The following is a 15,927-nucleotide window of genomic DNA, read 5'->3' as shown; positions in this document are numbered from 1 at the left end:
GTCTTAAGTAGCATGGGTATATTTGTAGCAATAGCCAAAAATGCATGGTAAAATTTTGGTCAAATGTTGGTCAAAATTATTGTTCTGTCTTTTATGTCAAAAAATTATTAGGATATTAAGTAAAGATGTTCCATTACGCTATTTGTATTTACTACAGTGAATATATCACAACCTAATTTTTGATTAGTAATATGCATTGCTAAGAACTTCATATGGACAACTTTAAAGCTGATTTATTCAGTATTTTCATTTTGTGCACCCTCAGATTCCAGTTTTTCAAATAGTTGTATCTCGGCCAAATATTGCCCTATCCTAACCAACCATACCTCAATGGAAAGCTTATTTGTTCAGATGTATAAATTTTTTTTTTTTTTTTTTTTAATAGTTTTGTGGTCCAGGGTCACATCTAAACTTTTGTATGATCGGCATACGATGAAGCTGAATTCGTTGTGTGAAATATTAAAGCACAGTTTAGACTTTTATTTGGCATCTAAAGATTCAATCTCATAAATATCTAAAAGGAATACAGGACGTTCCAGAATAAAATTATCAATGTGAGATTTTTCACATCAGCCCAAGCAGGTCATGATCATTATTCATTATATCAAACAGTCCGCCCAACAGTCATCGACTCCCCATTTACGGGACGGACGGATGAGACATCTTTACGCAACATCTGGGAGTTTCTGTAGGTCGGTTTAAGAGCTCTCCAAAGGTTTACTTTAAAATATCTTTCCCAGAAATCGCTTCCTGACAGTAAAGTGCGTTTAGACTCGGTGTGAACTGAAATGTGCGGTCGAGCTGTTTCGACGCTTGTGTTGATGTTGCTGTGGTGTTGCGGGAGCGCGCCGGGTGAACGGGGACTGAAGGTGTCCAGGAGAGCATCGAGGACTCGCTCCTGTCTGGATTTACCGGAGGAGATTTTGGAGCAGATGTTTGGGAGGCTCTCGGTTGGGGTTCTCAGCGCCTTTCATCATACCGTGCAAACTGCCCCTCCAGAGCGACAGAATATGACCTGTCAATCAGCGTCTCGCCTAGCGCGGGACAGACCACGTACCCCAGTCAACTTCCTCAGCCTCTCACCGTGGGCGTACAGGTAGGACGCAAAACTGACAAATATGATGGGAATACTAAGTAGTTTAACCATTTTAGTTGCGAAGAAATACAGTAGTCAACATTTTAAGTGGATCAAAAACTTTCATCAAAGTTGCCCTAAAACCAAAACAATACTCGTTCTTGTCTTAGGATAACTTTGATGAACTTTTTTAATCTACTTCTAATGACTACAGTTATATTTATAACGATTTTTTGGTGTAGTGGCGGCATAAATGCAATCTAGCATTATTGTACCCTAACTGTAAAAATACAAAAACAAAAATTAAAATAAAAATGTTAACAGTTCATTCGTTAATTGATTTAATAAAAATATTTCTATTTAAATAGGCTGCGCGTGTGTATACATTAGATAGCAATAATGTCATATGAAAAACGAGACACAAGAAATCACAAAACTTTAATATAACGGCTACTTCAATTTTTTTCAAGTCGAAGTTGGCGAAAGTAATAAAATGCGGTTCTGTTAATCATTTTGATTTAATGACCTGCCCTGATTCACACGCGTTTTGATCCACTGACTCATAAGAATCATTCAGGCGGGAATCGATTCAGTCATTAAAATGATTCGGTTCAAAAGAAGAGCCGGTAGGGCTGTTCGAGTCCGAAATTTCTGGGTGTGGAATCGATGAGATTTGATTCTAACAATCGATTCCTCACTGTTGTTTTGGATTTTTTTTTTCTTTTTAGTGCAGGATACAAAGGTCGTAGAAAGTAGCCTTCTCATAATATTACATTTTGTTTGTAAAACTTTCGATGCATTTCCGTAGCTCTGATTGATTTCAAATTGTAATTTCGACTCTCGATTTCCAACGTCTCGGAATCGATTCTTTTTTGAATCGATTCCCAGCACTAAGAGTCGGTTCGATTGAGCGGTCATAATATTTGATGTCTCGTAAAATGTCTCGCCTTTTGTCTGCAAGAAAAGTAACTTTTTCCTATTATTATTGATCTAAGAATCTCTCATGATCCAGCGAGGTACCCTCGATATCTCCCGGAGGCGTACTGTTTGTGTAAGGGATGCCTGACCGGACCGAACGGGGAGGAAAGTGACCGCTTCCGCAGCACTCCGGTGTTTATGCCGACCGTCATACTGCGCCGTATCGGCTCGTGTGTCGGGGGCCGACATTCCTACACGGAGAGCTACGTGTCCATCGCCGTGGGTTGCACTTGTGTGCCCTTGTTGGATAAAGACAGAAAGACGCAGAAGAGCAAACCAAGCGTGAAAAGAATCTCAAGTAAAAATTCCAGCACCCTTAGAAAGAATGGACTGAGCTGATTCATTTTTGACAGTATTGTTTTTATTTCCTTCATTTTTTGGTCAAGTTGGTCAAAGGAAAACTTGCTCTCACAGCTGCACATTCTAGTCTGCAGTGCCAAGCAAAAGGAAAACTTTATGTGCCAAAATACAAACATTTTCTAGTCCCAAGTACTTTGGGAAAGCCAGTCAGCATCACTGTGTTAGATAACCTAATACAGTTCAGCTGTTTTCAAGTATACCGAAAATAAAAGAAATGCTTCTGTTAAAGGGAAACAATGATTATTTAGCATGACTTTGTGTCAGTCCTTGTATGATTACTTTATAAAAAACAAGAATACTCAACACACAAGTATAGTGTATACTATATTATATACAAATGCATTTCAAACTTTCACTTCTAGCCCATTTTATGCATTGAAACAAAGTTAAACGGTCTCAAATTGCTTAAAATTTATGCCTGCAAGTTAGCCAAGTCATAATCAAAGACTGATCCCAGATCTCAGATTAAGGGCCAAATCCTCCGCTGTGGTATCTGGAACCCGCTATGCATCTCTTGAGAGTTTCTATTGTTTCAAATGACCATCTGCAGATTTTTGATGGGAGAAACAATGTTTAAATATTGTCAAATTGAAAGTCTTTTTCACGAGAGAAGGCTTGATTCGTAATTAACATAGCAGCGGAACTCATTAGCCAGATTGTGATTGTGTTTTGGTAAAAAACTGCATATCTTCAGAGCCATTAGTTTTCCAGCAAGCTCCTCCATAATAGCTCCTACAAGAAAAAGGCAAAGGTAAACATGAATGAGACATAAAAACACAAGTTATTTTCAAGAATCTGCAACATTATATGGGCCATTCTACAGAATTTGTGCCAACTGCCGTCCCACAACCAAAAAACACATTTAAAAAGCATTATGTATTCAAATCTTAGATGTGTACTAAGATCCTTTTATTATCAACTGAAACCCACAACAATATTTCAAATATAAGCAAGCTTACTATATGTATAAAATCATAATTTCTTGGGTACTTTCAATTGGGAGATGGCTGTCCTGAACCCTAACCCCTACATTTCAACTTATGAAAACAATATTGAAAAAACGTTTGTATTTTATTTTTATTGTTGCTTTTAAAAATATCTTTTTGATTTAAATTCTTTTTTTGAAAAATGTAAATAATTAAATAAATACACATTTTTTTCATGATTTACACACACACACACACACACACACACACACACACACACACACACACACACACACACACACACACACACACACACACACACACACACACACATATATATATATATTTTGTAAATCATTTTATACAGTATTCATTTCCACTTGCCTGTGCAGAGGAGGATTTTTCCCTTAGCGAGGTATTTAACTGTGAGCGCCACCTTGCTGAGACACTCTTCAGACAGGTATGGAGGATCTGCGATGACGATGTCAAAGCTCTGAGGAAGCAGATCCTCAGGCAGGCACAGAGGGTTGTTGTAATCATAAAAGACGAACTCATCTCCATATGTTTCGAAACGTCGGTCAAACTCCAGTAAAACAGCAGACAAACTGTCTGATCTTGTGGATTCCAACTGTTTCAGCTTCTGATACACACTTGGTGCACTTATACAAGCTATCCTACAAGTCAGGGAAAAAAAAAATTGGGGTGAGAGGGGACACATAATAAATTACGTTCTTTCAAATGTTACATTCATCAAAGAATCTATCGTGGTTTGCACAACTGTTCTCAACATTAATAATAAGAAATGTTTCTTGAGCAGAAAATCAACATATTAGACTTTCACAATATTACTGGTGAACATAGGAGACTTCTTTCAAACTCATAATAAACATCTCAACTTTTGAACGGTACCGCATGTAGTTAGGAGAACATAAAAAATTCAATGTTTTGTCATTTAGTTAATCAATTTACAGCACACTCAGTGATGCACAACTAGTCGTGCTTTGGCTAAATTTTGTGTTTTGAAACCAAAATACAACACTTGTGTGACTCTTGTAGACACTTAAAGGATAAGTTCACTTCCATAATAAAAAAATCCTGATGATTTACTTACCCCCATTTCATCCAAGATGTTTATGCCTTTTTGTCTTCAGTCACAAATTAAGGTTTTTGAGGAAAACATTCCAGGATTTTTCTCTATATAGTGGACTTCAATGTTGATCAACAGGTTGAAGAACCAAGTTGCAGTTTCAATGCAGCTTCAAATGGCTCTCCACAATCCCAACTGAGGAATAAGGGGTTTATCTAGTTAAACTATTGGTCATTTTCTAAATAAAAAAAATAAAAATGTACATATTATTAACCACAAATGCTTGCCTTGCACTAGCTCTGTGACACATGCGTGTCTTCACACATTACGTAACAATGTTGGAAAGCTCACATGGTTAGTTCTTCATCTGTGTAGAGAAGGGCAAAAAACTCCATCTCATTTTCCCCTCCAACTTCAAAATTGTCTGACATTATTGTTTTACCCTTTTTATAAAGGGTGTTTGACTTTCTTTGCACATTTGCTTTGCAAACACTGGGTCAGTACTTTCACCTACTTCACGCATGACCTTTTTATGATGATTATATAATGCGAGAAGTTGATGTAGTGCCAGATTTGAGCATTTGTGGTTAAAAAGTGAATACAGTGTATAAGACCCTTATTCCTTAGAGGGCTACAGCTCTGCAGAGTTTAGCTCCAACCAGCTCCAACTCACACCTGCTTGGAGTTTCAAGTCATCCTGAAAACCTTGATTAGCTGGATCAGGTGTATTTGGTTAAGGTTGGAGCAAAAATGTGCAGAGCTGTGGCCCTCCAGGAACTGAGTTTGAGACCACTGCCTTAGAGCCTTTTGAAGCTGCATTGAAACTGCAATTTGGACCTTCAACCACCATTGAAGTCCACTATATGGAGAAAAATCCGGGAATGTTTTCCTCAAAAACCTTAATTTCTTTGCAACTTAAGATCAGGATTTTTTTTTATTCTGGAAGTGAACTTACACTTTAAAAAGATTTAAGTACATGATCAATGTGCCGATGATCAACATATTTTTATAAATTGGTTGATTGAATGTTTTCGCTCACAACACAATTAAAAAAAAACACTCAGTTGTCCCCTCCTACTGGTGTATTGAGGTAACCTACGGTAAGGGCCATTAAATGAATCAAACAACAGTAGCAAACGCCCATCACTACTGCCCTTCAGTTCTACACATGCCAAAAAAATTGCACAAATATCCTGGACTACAAGACCAGTCATAAGTAGCACTGGTATATTTGTAGCAATAGCCAACAAAACATTGTATGGGTCGAAATTATCGATTTTTCTTTTATGCCAAAAATCATTAGGATATTAAGTGAAGATTATGTTCCATGAGAAAATTTTGTACATTTCCTACCGTAAAAATATCAATGCACCATGCATAAATAGAAAGGTTATTTATTCAGCTTTCAAAAAAAAAAAAAGACCATTATGACTGGTTTTGTGGTCCAGGGTGACAAATGTAAAATCTGGCCAAATGCGCTTGAGACCAACCTCCCATGTTCTCCAGCCTGCTGCAGGACTTCTTCTGCTAACCGTGTGGCCGTGTCTTCACTGTACCAGAACTGACTCATGCGCTACAGACACGAACACACGAGCTGATTACTGATCTCACTACGCACTCTGTGTATAACAAATATATACAACATAATGTATAATAGTCAACAAATCATCCCACAAGCCACTTCTAGTAAGTTACATTTACTGTACCCAGTCTTCCTCTACAGCACCAACAGAGAACTTGTCGGTCTTGATGTTTGAGTTTTGCTCTAGTTCCGTCCTTCCATTCTCGGCATAAAACTCTTGTAACGCTGCGAGTGTCTCTGCAGAGAGCTGAGGGACATCATCGTCACTGTCGCTCATGATGAGAGACCCTTCATAACAAAATGACACGGAAATACATCAACTAACAGTCGCAAACGACATATACTATAGCCGTAACTTACGGTTTAACCAGTCTTTATACCTACCAAAAAACCAATGAACGACGCTCTCAAAGTGTGTATTTAAGAAGCAACGTACAACTGAGGGACAGAAGCAGAGCAAACAGCTTCACACGTGTTTGCACTACGGTGGCCGAGAGCGAGAGAGTACAATCGCACCCAGGTTGCCAGATTTTCACAACAAAACCCGCCCAATTGCTAGTCGAAACTAGCCCAAAAACTAGCGTTCTGGGGGGTAAAATAAATGTTTTTTGGCAGATCCCCTAAAAATTATCATTCCAGGGGTCGCTTCAACCCGCGGCAACAGTAGTTCACTTCCAGAACAAACATTTACAGAATTTACTTACACCCTTATCATCCAAGATGTTAATGTCTTTTTTTCTTTAGTGGTAAAGGAGTTGTTTTTTGAGGAAAACATTTTAGAATTTTCTTCATTTAGTGGACTTCTTTGGTGCCCACGAGTTTGCAACTTCCAAAATGCATTTTAAACGCAGCTTCGAAGGGCTCTAAACATCCCAGCCGATGAAGAAGGGTCTTATCTGGTGAAACGATTGGTTATTTTCTGAATAAATAAGTACATAAATAAAAAGTACAATACTTAACATATTTTTAACCTCAAATGCTCATCTTGTCTAGCTCTGCGATGTGCATGTGTACTCCGGTTCAATACAGTTAGGGCAGTTCACAAAACTCCCATCTCATTTTCTCCTCCAACTTCAAAATAGTCATCACTGCAGAATTACAGACCCAGTGTTTACAAAGTAAACTTAAAAAGCAGCTCAAAAAACAGTGATGTAGGACAATTTTGAATTTGGAGAAAATGAGATGGGAGTTTTTCAACATACCCTAACTGTATTGAACCGGAGTGCACAGAGTTCGCATATGCATCGCAGAGCTAGACAAAACAAGCATTTGTTGTTTAATTTTTTTTTAAAAATATATATATATATAATTTTAAAATAGAAAATAACATTGTTTCGCTAGATGAAACCTTTCCTTCCTCGGCTGGGATTGTTTAGAGCCCTTTAAAGTTGCATTTAAACTGCATTTTGGAAGTTCAAACTCACGGGCACCATAGAAGTCCACTATGTGGAGAATGTTCCTGAAATGTTTTCCTCCAAAAACAATTTCTTTACAACTGAAGAAAGAAAAACATGAACATCTTGGATGACAAGAGGGTAGGTAAAATTATCTGTAAACTTTTGTTATGGAAGTGAACTAATCCTTTTAAGTAGCCAGAGACTTGGCAACACCGCTAAATCCCACCGCAAAGCATATACACAAGGCACATATTTCCAGACCAGATATTTCATTCAGAAAGACAACATATTGAAAATGTAGACCAAGACAACTCACTTTTTATAGCAAGTTTATATACACTTTACAGATCATTTCAGGCATTCCAAAATAACAATTAGTGCTTTGAACAATGGAAATAAAGACCATCAAATGCCCTGAATAAAACAGCTGACATCCCTCAATCATCATTTTTGGTATTTTATTGCTACAGCAATGTTGACTGTTCCACAATTCTGAGTGTGTGTGTATGTGCTAGTGTAAGTGGAACATTGTTGAAGTTGTTTTTAAAAAACAAAACCTTATTGGGAACATCAGGCAATCATGTCAAAAACGTCCATCATAATTCATCAGACACCATGTATTTTTGTCAAGAACGCTTTCAGTGATACTGCTGCGATCAGGGTGAAATGACAATGGCAAAGAATAAAACTACAATCAATCAAATCAACCAGAAAGAAAAATTCAAACTAGCCCCCTTGTCCTTCAGGTGAAGTTGTATAATAATAATAAAAAAAAAAAAAAAAAAAAGTTCTGTCAACTATAATCTTATAAAAACTTTTCAGTCTTTTCATTTTTTGTCTTTTTTTGAAAATATATATACACCCTTAAACACAAAAGTGATTTGGTTTTTCAAAACTGCCTTTCTGCAATTAAAGTTTCATTGGGAAAGGCTTTTTCGTTATAATGGCAACCACAGCTCACAATCCTAGTTTCCGTGATAGCAATACGACAGTTCAATTTGTCGCCGTAGACACAGCTGGATCTGAGCTGTGAGAAACCAAGTACAAAGGCACTCGAGGAGAAGTGTCTGCAAAAGACTGTGTGTTTATGTGTGTAAAAGGGGAACGAAGGGGTCGGCTTTCAGATAGATTACCCCTCTGCATTTCACAAATGTTTATCTGAGGAGCTCTCAGTGGCTAAGTAAACAACGGTCAGATGATCAACCGAGAAGATCACGACCGGCCGTCCCCTCTTGGCCTTCGCCAGCCTCTCTCTGCTCTCTGGAGGCGTGTGTGTCTGAAGGCTCAAAGGCGTCTCCGCCTGTGCGGCGGGGTCTGAGCATCTCCATGGTTTGGCATGGTGAAAGGCTTCTCTGAGTGGTCGAGGGGGTAGAGAGGGGAAGCTGTTGAGGACAGTTGCTGGAAGAAGTGGCTTATTTGACACACAGAAGCCCCCCCACGTTGGCAACAAACTCCTCCAGGCTCTTCAGGAAGGCCACCTTTTGTTTGCGGTCCATGGTTGGAGGAGTGCTGCTGGCAGTGAGGTTGTTGAACGCGTCCGCCAGCCGTTGGTAGATCACGGCGTCCCTCTGATTAGAGAGCAGCGTCTCCACCAGCTCTGAGTACTCCGCCTAAGACAAACACCATGACTTATTAAACATCTAATCTACTGCTACTACATCACATGATCATGCTTTTCTTTCAGCATAAAACGTACCTGGTGAAGGCACACTAGCGTATAAAGCGCTTCTCCAGCTGCTACTGTCATCTCAGTGTTGTGCTTCTGAAGCACAAGCATGTCAAACACCAGCTATTAAGAAAGAGAGTGAGAGAAATGTACATTATTTGTCAAATTTATACATGTATTAATCTCAGACAATTACATATTGCAATGGAGGTTTAGTGACATGGGCACATGTTTGACCAATTTGAGATAAGACATCAGCTGATAACTCAATTAATACTGACAAGAAATAATACTGACATCCTTTTTAAGTCAGTCACTATCTATTGACAGCCTTATCAACAGAGTAGTAGTAGTAGTTGTTTATTTTAATTGGCATGTCAGCATCTAAAGGTTTTTTCATAGCAAAAACTGAGTAAAATAAAGCAGTTAAAATTAGATTTTTTTAATTCACATAAAATAATCTAAAATCTTTTCTAGTAAAATCTTACTAAATTTCCTGAGTGAAGGGTCAGTAATATTTTTGTATTTTGTAAAGAAATTATTACTTTCATTCAACAAGAAATTTAAAGGGACAGTACACCCAAAAATGAAAATTACCCTGTGATATACTCACCCTCAAGCCATCCTAGGTGTATATGACTTTCTCCTTTCAGATGAATACAATCGGAGTTATATTAAAAAATGTCCTGGCTCTTCCAAGTTTATTATGGTAGTGAATGGGTGTTTTTGAAGTCCAATAAAGAGCATAAATCTATCATGAATGAGGGGTTAATAAAGAAAAATATCCATATTTAAAACTAAATCTCTAGCTTCCGCTAACTGTCGAATGTGTGTACATAAGAGTGGCATACCAGCGGATGATGTAGGTGCAAAACAAAACACAGTTTACAAATTAGAAGTATAAAACAAGGATTTGTGAAGAGAAATGTCAAGGGAATTTGATACAAGTCAAGAGGAGACTGGTTTTCTTTTGCTTTAAACGAAACTTGGTTCTCACAAGACTAGCATATTCTACCCGGAGCTTACGCTTCGCCTACGTCATCCGCTGGAATACCACTCTCTCATGAACGACAGTTAAGATTACTGATTTTTTTTTACACAAATGCATCAATTTGCTTCAGAAGGCCTTTATTAACCCCCCAGAGCCATGTGGAGCACTTCTTATGATGGATGGATGCACTTTATTGAAATCAAAATCTCAACACCCATTCACTGCCATTATAAAGCTTGAAAGAGCCAGGACATTTTTAATACTGACTTTTAATAAAACCCTGATTGTATTCGTCTGAAATAAAAAAGTCATATACACCTAGGACGGTTTGAAGGCGAGTAAATCATGGGGAAATTTTAATTTTTGGGTGAACTATCCCTTTAACTGATCAAAAGTGACAGTAAAAGACATTTTCGATTAAAAAAAGAAACAAAATCAGTTTCATTGAAAATATTAAGCAGCATTTTCAGCATTGATAAAGTAATATATGTTTCTTGAGCACCAAATATTTATATTAGAATGATTTCTGAAGGATCATGTGACAGTGAAGACTTAATACATTAAATTTTGTTTTTTTTTAAATGTAACAATATTTGACAGTTTTACTGTATTTTTGATCAAATAAATGCAGCCTTGGTGAGCATTAGAGACTTCTTTTAAAAACACAAATCCATACCGGCCCCTAAATTTTAAACTTTAATGAACTGGACAGACATCGCCTGTTAAATACCCACAACCACTGACCACTGGTTTAGACATCATGTGACTCACCTTAAGGAAATGTCGCGTAGCAATAAATAGGGGTGTGTCCTTTTCCTGTGTCTTGGCGCACTGCTCAGCCAATGGGGATAGAGCCTCCAGACACAGCTGACTGATCTCCGAGCTCATCCTGCAGTGTGTGTTAAGGAAAACCACCATAATAGACACCATAGTTCAACAAAAACTCTCAACAATGAAATCCAACACAATATGTTATCTTTTATCTTTAAATATCTTTAAATATTGTAACTCTTCAGTATGCACAAGCAAGGATACGAGGTCATGCCAAGCTCTAGGGAGCACATGAGACTTTTGAAGAGTTCCTCAGGTAACTGAGGGATCTTCTCGGGGAAAATCTCACAGATGAAGGTGATGAGCTTATAATACTGGTTACACAGAGAAGGGAACTGGGTACAAGAGAAAGAAGGAATATTTCAGAACAGTAGCACACCTTTTACTTCAAGCATCTGAGTTTGCTATGAACTCATGTAAGAACATCTGATTTAACAACTTTCAAAATACAGCTTAAATTCGAATTTTACCTTAAGCAAGTCCTGAGACATTAAGGGCAGCACAATATTCACCCCATACAGCACAACATCAGCAGCTGATACGGCCCGTCCAGCACCTGAGCTCTGTTCCTGTCCGCGAAACACTTCATCTGCACACAAAACACAGTTAATCCCTCATGAAAAGGTTCACAAGCTATGATGCAAATTCCATGAATCAAGAATGATTGCTCATACCAGTGTCACTAAAGTCAATGAACTCTTTGGAGAGCAGGTTAGTGAGGAGCTCCATGATGAGCAGAAGATCCTGGTACTGGTCCTCCTCTGCGGCTACATCTAGTCTCTTACGACCCACATTGTTCTTGGAGTAAACCTGTAGCAGCGTCAAGCACACTTCGTACAGTTTCATAGACTTAGTCTGTGGAGACAGAGAGGTTGTGCATTAAAAAACATATTTGGGGTGCAGGACGAATACAGTCTTCTGTGTGATCCAATCAAAATCCATGCAAGTGTTAATATCTCACCTCGCCCAGGTAGCAGATTTGTTTATGGGCCACTTCCACAAACACCTCTATGATGAGGTTGACAGTTTCTGGTGAGTTTCTGTAGACCTCCATAAGGCCAATGCAGCTGGACAGGAAGTCCATGAGGAAGCTGAAGAGAGACGCTACATTGTCAATCTGCGTTGCTTCAGCGATGCCACACAGAGCTTCTAGAGTGGCCACGATTTCCTGCTTCACGGCTTCCTCTTGACAGATCTGAGCGAAGTTCTCCTGGTTAATGAGGTTGAGGAAGCGCTGCTGGAGTGGATGTAGTACCTGCAGTGCAGAGACAAAGAAAGACATAATGAGGCCATGTTTCATAAACCTTGTTTTTTTACTGCTTTGTGTTCTCATTAGCAAAAATTTTTGACCTTCCCAACATTTCTCTATAATAATTTTCTTCTCACCTCTGCCCAGTATTGCTGTTTGGTATCAGAATCCATGTGAGCAAAGCCGCCCAGAACCAGGGCCTTCATTAGAGTCCGCTGGACTGTGCTGGACAGCATATGTAAGGGAGGACTGCGACTGGCAAACTGCTTGGCCAAGCTCCACCAGTTCTCACACTGCACCACAATGTTCGCCCTGAACCATGAGAGAGCAATAATTTAACAATAGTTTAAAAAAAAAAACATTTAGAAATCTTATTGACCCCAAACATCAGTTACAGTGGAAGAAATAATTGCTTTTCAGTGAATGACTTAAAGGGATCCCCAGGACTTGTATTGCTTAATATAACAAATGATGTCTCACTAAAACATGTAGTAGAAAAATGTATGTTTTTTTTTTAAATCCACATTTTATACATATTTTGGAGTATGGGGAGCACCATTATTTCAATTACGTCGAATGGCTGCACTCGCTGAGCTATTGGCGTTACCTTTTCTTATTATTACCCTCAACGCAGCTTGAAAAATAAAATACTGATGCCACATTGTGCTGCTTTTGGTTGCAATTTTCAGTCGAAGGGCAACAAGAGAAGCAATGCAAGTCGTCACTGCTTTCTTAGTGATAAAAAGAGGAGAAAAGAATGGGAAGATGCCTGTGGATGAATAAAACGTTACAAAGACCTGCGTCTTTGTTCTCTCCACTTTAGCCCTGATGCCTTTGAGGCTTTTAGTAGACCACAGCTATTGAAAGAGCTTACAAACGGCCATCCTGGCAGGATGTAAACATACTAAACTTTTCATGACTCCGCAGCCACTGAAGAAGTTTCTTAGCACGGATTTTACTTAATATCCGAGGGCATTTAGACTCTTTGTGAAGAAAAATCGATGGTACAGCATTTGGTTTAAGCCAATGCTTGTATTCATTGGCACCTTTAAGCTCTTTCATGGTCTACTTAAAGGAACCGTATGTAGGATTGTGGCCAAAACTGGTACTGCAATCACTTTCAAAATACTGTAGAATGGTATATCCCCTCCCGCTGCCCCCTGACTCGAGGTTGCCAGCTAAGCTGCAGGAGTAGGCTGCTACAAGGAGCTTCCAATGCCAAGTGACGAGTCTTACACAGAAATTTGTTTTTCTTCTGTTAATTATGTTTATGCTTCACAAGAGATGTTTTGCGAAGTAATTCTGTATCGCAAAAAATTACAGATGGCGATTAGCCAAATATTTCGTAAAGATGTACTGTAATACCACATTTCAGTCGGAACATAGGTTGTTTATAATACCCTGCCAGTGGTGCGATATAAAGCTTTTTATGAACGCATTTAGCATGGCCGACCGTGTGGGAAATCCACTGTGCACGGAAGCAAAGTTAGCCAAACATAGATGAATCTTACCTGTCCAGGAGAACATTACCAACGATGGCGTCTATCTTCAAATTCTTCTCCGTTTTCAGCCGTCTCCATCTTTCAAAGGCATATCCTATACAAATCCTTTTATTTCGGACTTTGTCACGACGTATTTCGGATTCATAACGAGGTCTTTTACATTTCGTACGTTTTATCCAACACGTTCGTAAAGCTGCAGCTGTAACAGAGCTGGCAACACGGATCACGAAACTCTACTGACTTCGTGATTGGTAGATAGCTGGAGGGTGGAGCCTCAGACCAAAACACAAAATGACAACAATAACATCAGTTGAGGGCTGCAACTCTCACTTTTAAATGACAATATCCTGGCCGGACCACTGTTGTCAGTGATATAAGTATTTGAAATGAACATGATTTCTTAATGTCTAGTGACATGTCAGGGCCATTTTTATGATTAACTGACATAAATTTCTTACATACGGTTCCTTTAAAGCCTCAAAGGCATCAGGGCTAAAGTGGAGAGAACAAAGACGCAGGTCTTTAGGAAGTTTTATTCGTCCACAGGCATCTTCCCATTCTTTTCTCCTTTTCTTATCGCTAGGAAAGTAGTGAAAGGCTAGGAAAGACTTACATTGCTGATTTTGTTGTTCTTCAACTAAAAATTACAACCAAAAGCTGCACAACATAGCATTGTATGAGTATTTTATTTTCTGAGTTGTGTTGCAGTAAAAATAGCAACAGGTAGTGCCATTAGCTCACTGAGCGCAACCACTTCACGTCATCCATAGTCCAAAATATATCTAAAACAATGTGGATTTGTAAACAATGTAAATCTTTCATGGGTTTTTTTATTATAATGGGTTTTATAATACTATATATTTCTGTAAGAGAAACCATTTACATTATATTAAGCCATACAAGTCTTAATACCTGGAGTTCCCTGTAAATTAGATTTTTTTTTATTCTGGGGAGAACTATCGTTTTAAATGTCAGTTTATTCCTTACACAAAGCTATCACATGACTTCAGAAGATTTTGAATAAAGCAGTCAAATCACTTTCATGTGCTTGAAAGTACCTAATCACTATATGCTTTCATTTTATGGAAACAGCTCTATTTATTTACAAAATCCTGTATGAATGGCCTTAAATGTTAGTAAATGCCAGAAACTACTCCTAAAATGTCTATTTAAAAAGATTTGCATTGATATACAGTGCCATTTACTGTTTATTTAATTTACATTTATTCACATAGTATTACGCAATCTTAAGTTTAGAATCATTTTAAAGTGCAATGTCATAATTTCACCAGCAGGTGGGGCACATTAAAAACATTTGGTCTTGTATTAACCGAAGTTACATGAAGACATCAGCTCAAACCACTGGCTCTCTTGTGCCTGTCAGCGAGTATTTGTCCTGCAAGACGTTAGGCTAAATAGACACATTTAGCCCTCACTAATGCCCATGTATGCATTACAACAGCAAGCGGACACAAACCTCTCTCTCTTCTCCACCAGAGTAACCAGCAGCTCCACAGTGTCGTTAGCCAGCTCTGGCTCAGAGCTCCACACCGACAGATTATTGATCACTTTCTCCAACAGATATCCCACAATCCACTGCGCCCCCTCAGTATCCGCTCCAAATGCTGTGCTGAGAGGCATACTGATCTGAGGGAGTGAAGTAAAAGACAAAAGACAAACACTCAGAGGAAGAGTCAGAAGTAATAAAACGTCACATAAAAATGTCTAGGTTGGGTTCCAGGAATTTGTGTGTGATTTTGTTGAACAGAGCCAAAACAGAAACAAACTGCAGGTTTCATTCAGACATCACGCCAACTGTTTCCACACACTGATTGACCTCATTCTGGTAACTCACTTGGCCGTAGAGTTTCTCATCCACCAGCAGGTATGTCTTGGCCCATCGTCGAAGAAACCAGACAATGTCTTTGCCCATCTGAGGACTCAGGAGCTCAGTCAGACTCGCTCGCGTAGCCCGAGATTCTACCTCTGAGGTTCTTAGCACCGCCGATAACAACCTGTGACAGAGAGATACAGAGAAATGGAAATGCTAATTCCCGGAAAGGCAATTTCCTGCCAGCAGAACAAATCTCAAATAGAATTTGACAGGCTGCTGTTTACAGGAAAATGAAGAGAGAAGAAAAACAAGGGTAAGAAATGGCAGAGGGGAGGGAAGAGAGTTCATGGCGGTTCTGTCTAGATGCTCCGAGACTCAACAAAGGCCCACAATAACAAACGCTATCATTCCTTCACACCTCCACCAGTAAAGAAAGACGACACAAGAAA

The 15,927-nt window shown here is 38.8% G+C and overlaps 3 protein-coding genes across 3 annotated transcripts in view; 1 reads left to right on the top strand and 2 right to left on the bottom strand.

The window, feature by feature from the left end:
* The first annotated feature begins 656 nt into the window (after positions 1-656).
* il17d (interleukin 17d) lies at positions 657-2,653 on the top strand. Its single transcript, XM_073845889.1, has 2 exons — positions 657-1,096; positions 2,071-2,653. Exons 1-2 carry the CDS (start codon positions 789-791, stop codon positions 2,390-2,392), a joined length of 630 nt encoding a protein of 209 aa, XP_073701990.1. The 5' UTR covers positions 657-788; the 3' UTR covers positions 2,393-2,653.
* Positions 2,393-6,500, bottom strand: eef1akmt1 (EEF1A lysine methyltransferase 1). Its single transcript, XM_073845888.1, has 5 exons — positions 6,393-6,500; positions 6,133-6,296; positions 5,917-5,999; positions 3,724-4,013; positions 2,393-3,145 (listed from the first exon to the last, which is right to left on the bottom strand). Exons 2-5 carry the CDS (start codon positions 6,283-6,285, stop codon positions 3,015-3,017), a joined length of 657 nt encoding a protein of 218 aa, XP_073701989.1. The 5' UTR covers positions 6,286-6,296; positions 6,393-6,500; the 3' UTR covers positions 2,393-3,014.
* Positions 6,501-7,717: 1,217 nt separating this feature from the next.
* The window catches only part of xpo4 (exportin 4), a 44,377-nt gene continuing 36,167 nt past the window's right edge, over positions 7,718-15,927 (bottom strand). Inside the window, 10 exon segments of the mRNA XM_073845786.1 lie at positions 7,718-9,015; positions 9,102-9,194; positions 10,834-10,951; positions 11,098-11,228; positions 11,364-11,482; positions 11,568-11,748; positions 11,855-12,148; positions 12,280-12,454; positions 15,122-15,291; positions 15,500-15,659. Of these exon segments, the coding sequence (XP_073701887.1) occupies positions 8,818-9,015; positions 9,102-9,194; positions 10,834-10,951; positions 11,098-11,228; positions 11,364-11,482; positions 11,568-11,748; positions 11,855-12,148; positions 12,280-12,454; positions 15,122-15,291; positions 15,500-15,659 (1,639 nt within the window). The 3' untranslated portion in view covers positions 7,718-8,817.

The sequence above is a fragment of the Garra rufa genome, chromosome 8 (assembly GCF_049309525.1).
Source record: "Garra rufa chromosome 8, GarRuf1.0, whole genome shotgun sequence".
NCBI classification, from domain to species: Eukaryota; Metazoa; Chordata; class Actinopteri; order Cypriniformes; family Cyprinidae; genus Garra; species Garra rufa.
The sequence above is the reverse complement of the archived record's forward strand: the minus strand, read 5'-3'. Positions and strand labels throughout refer to the sequence as shown.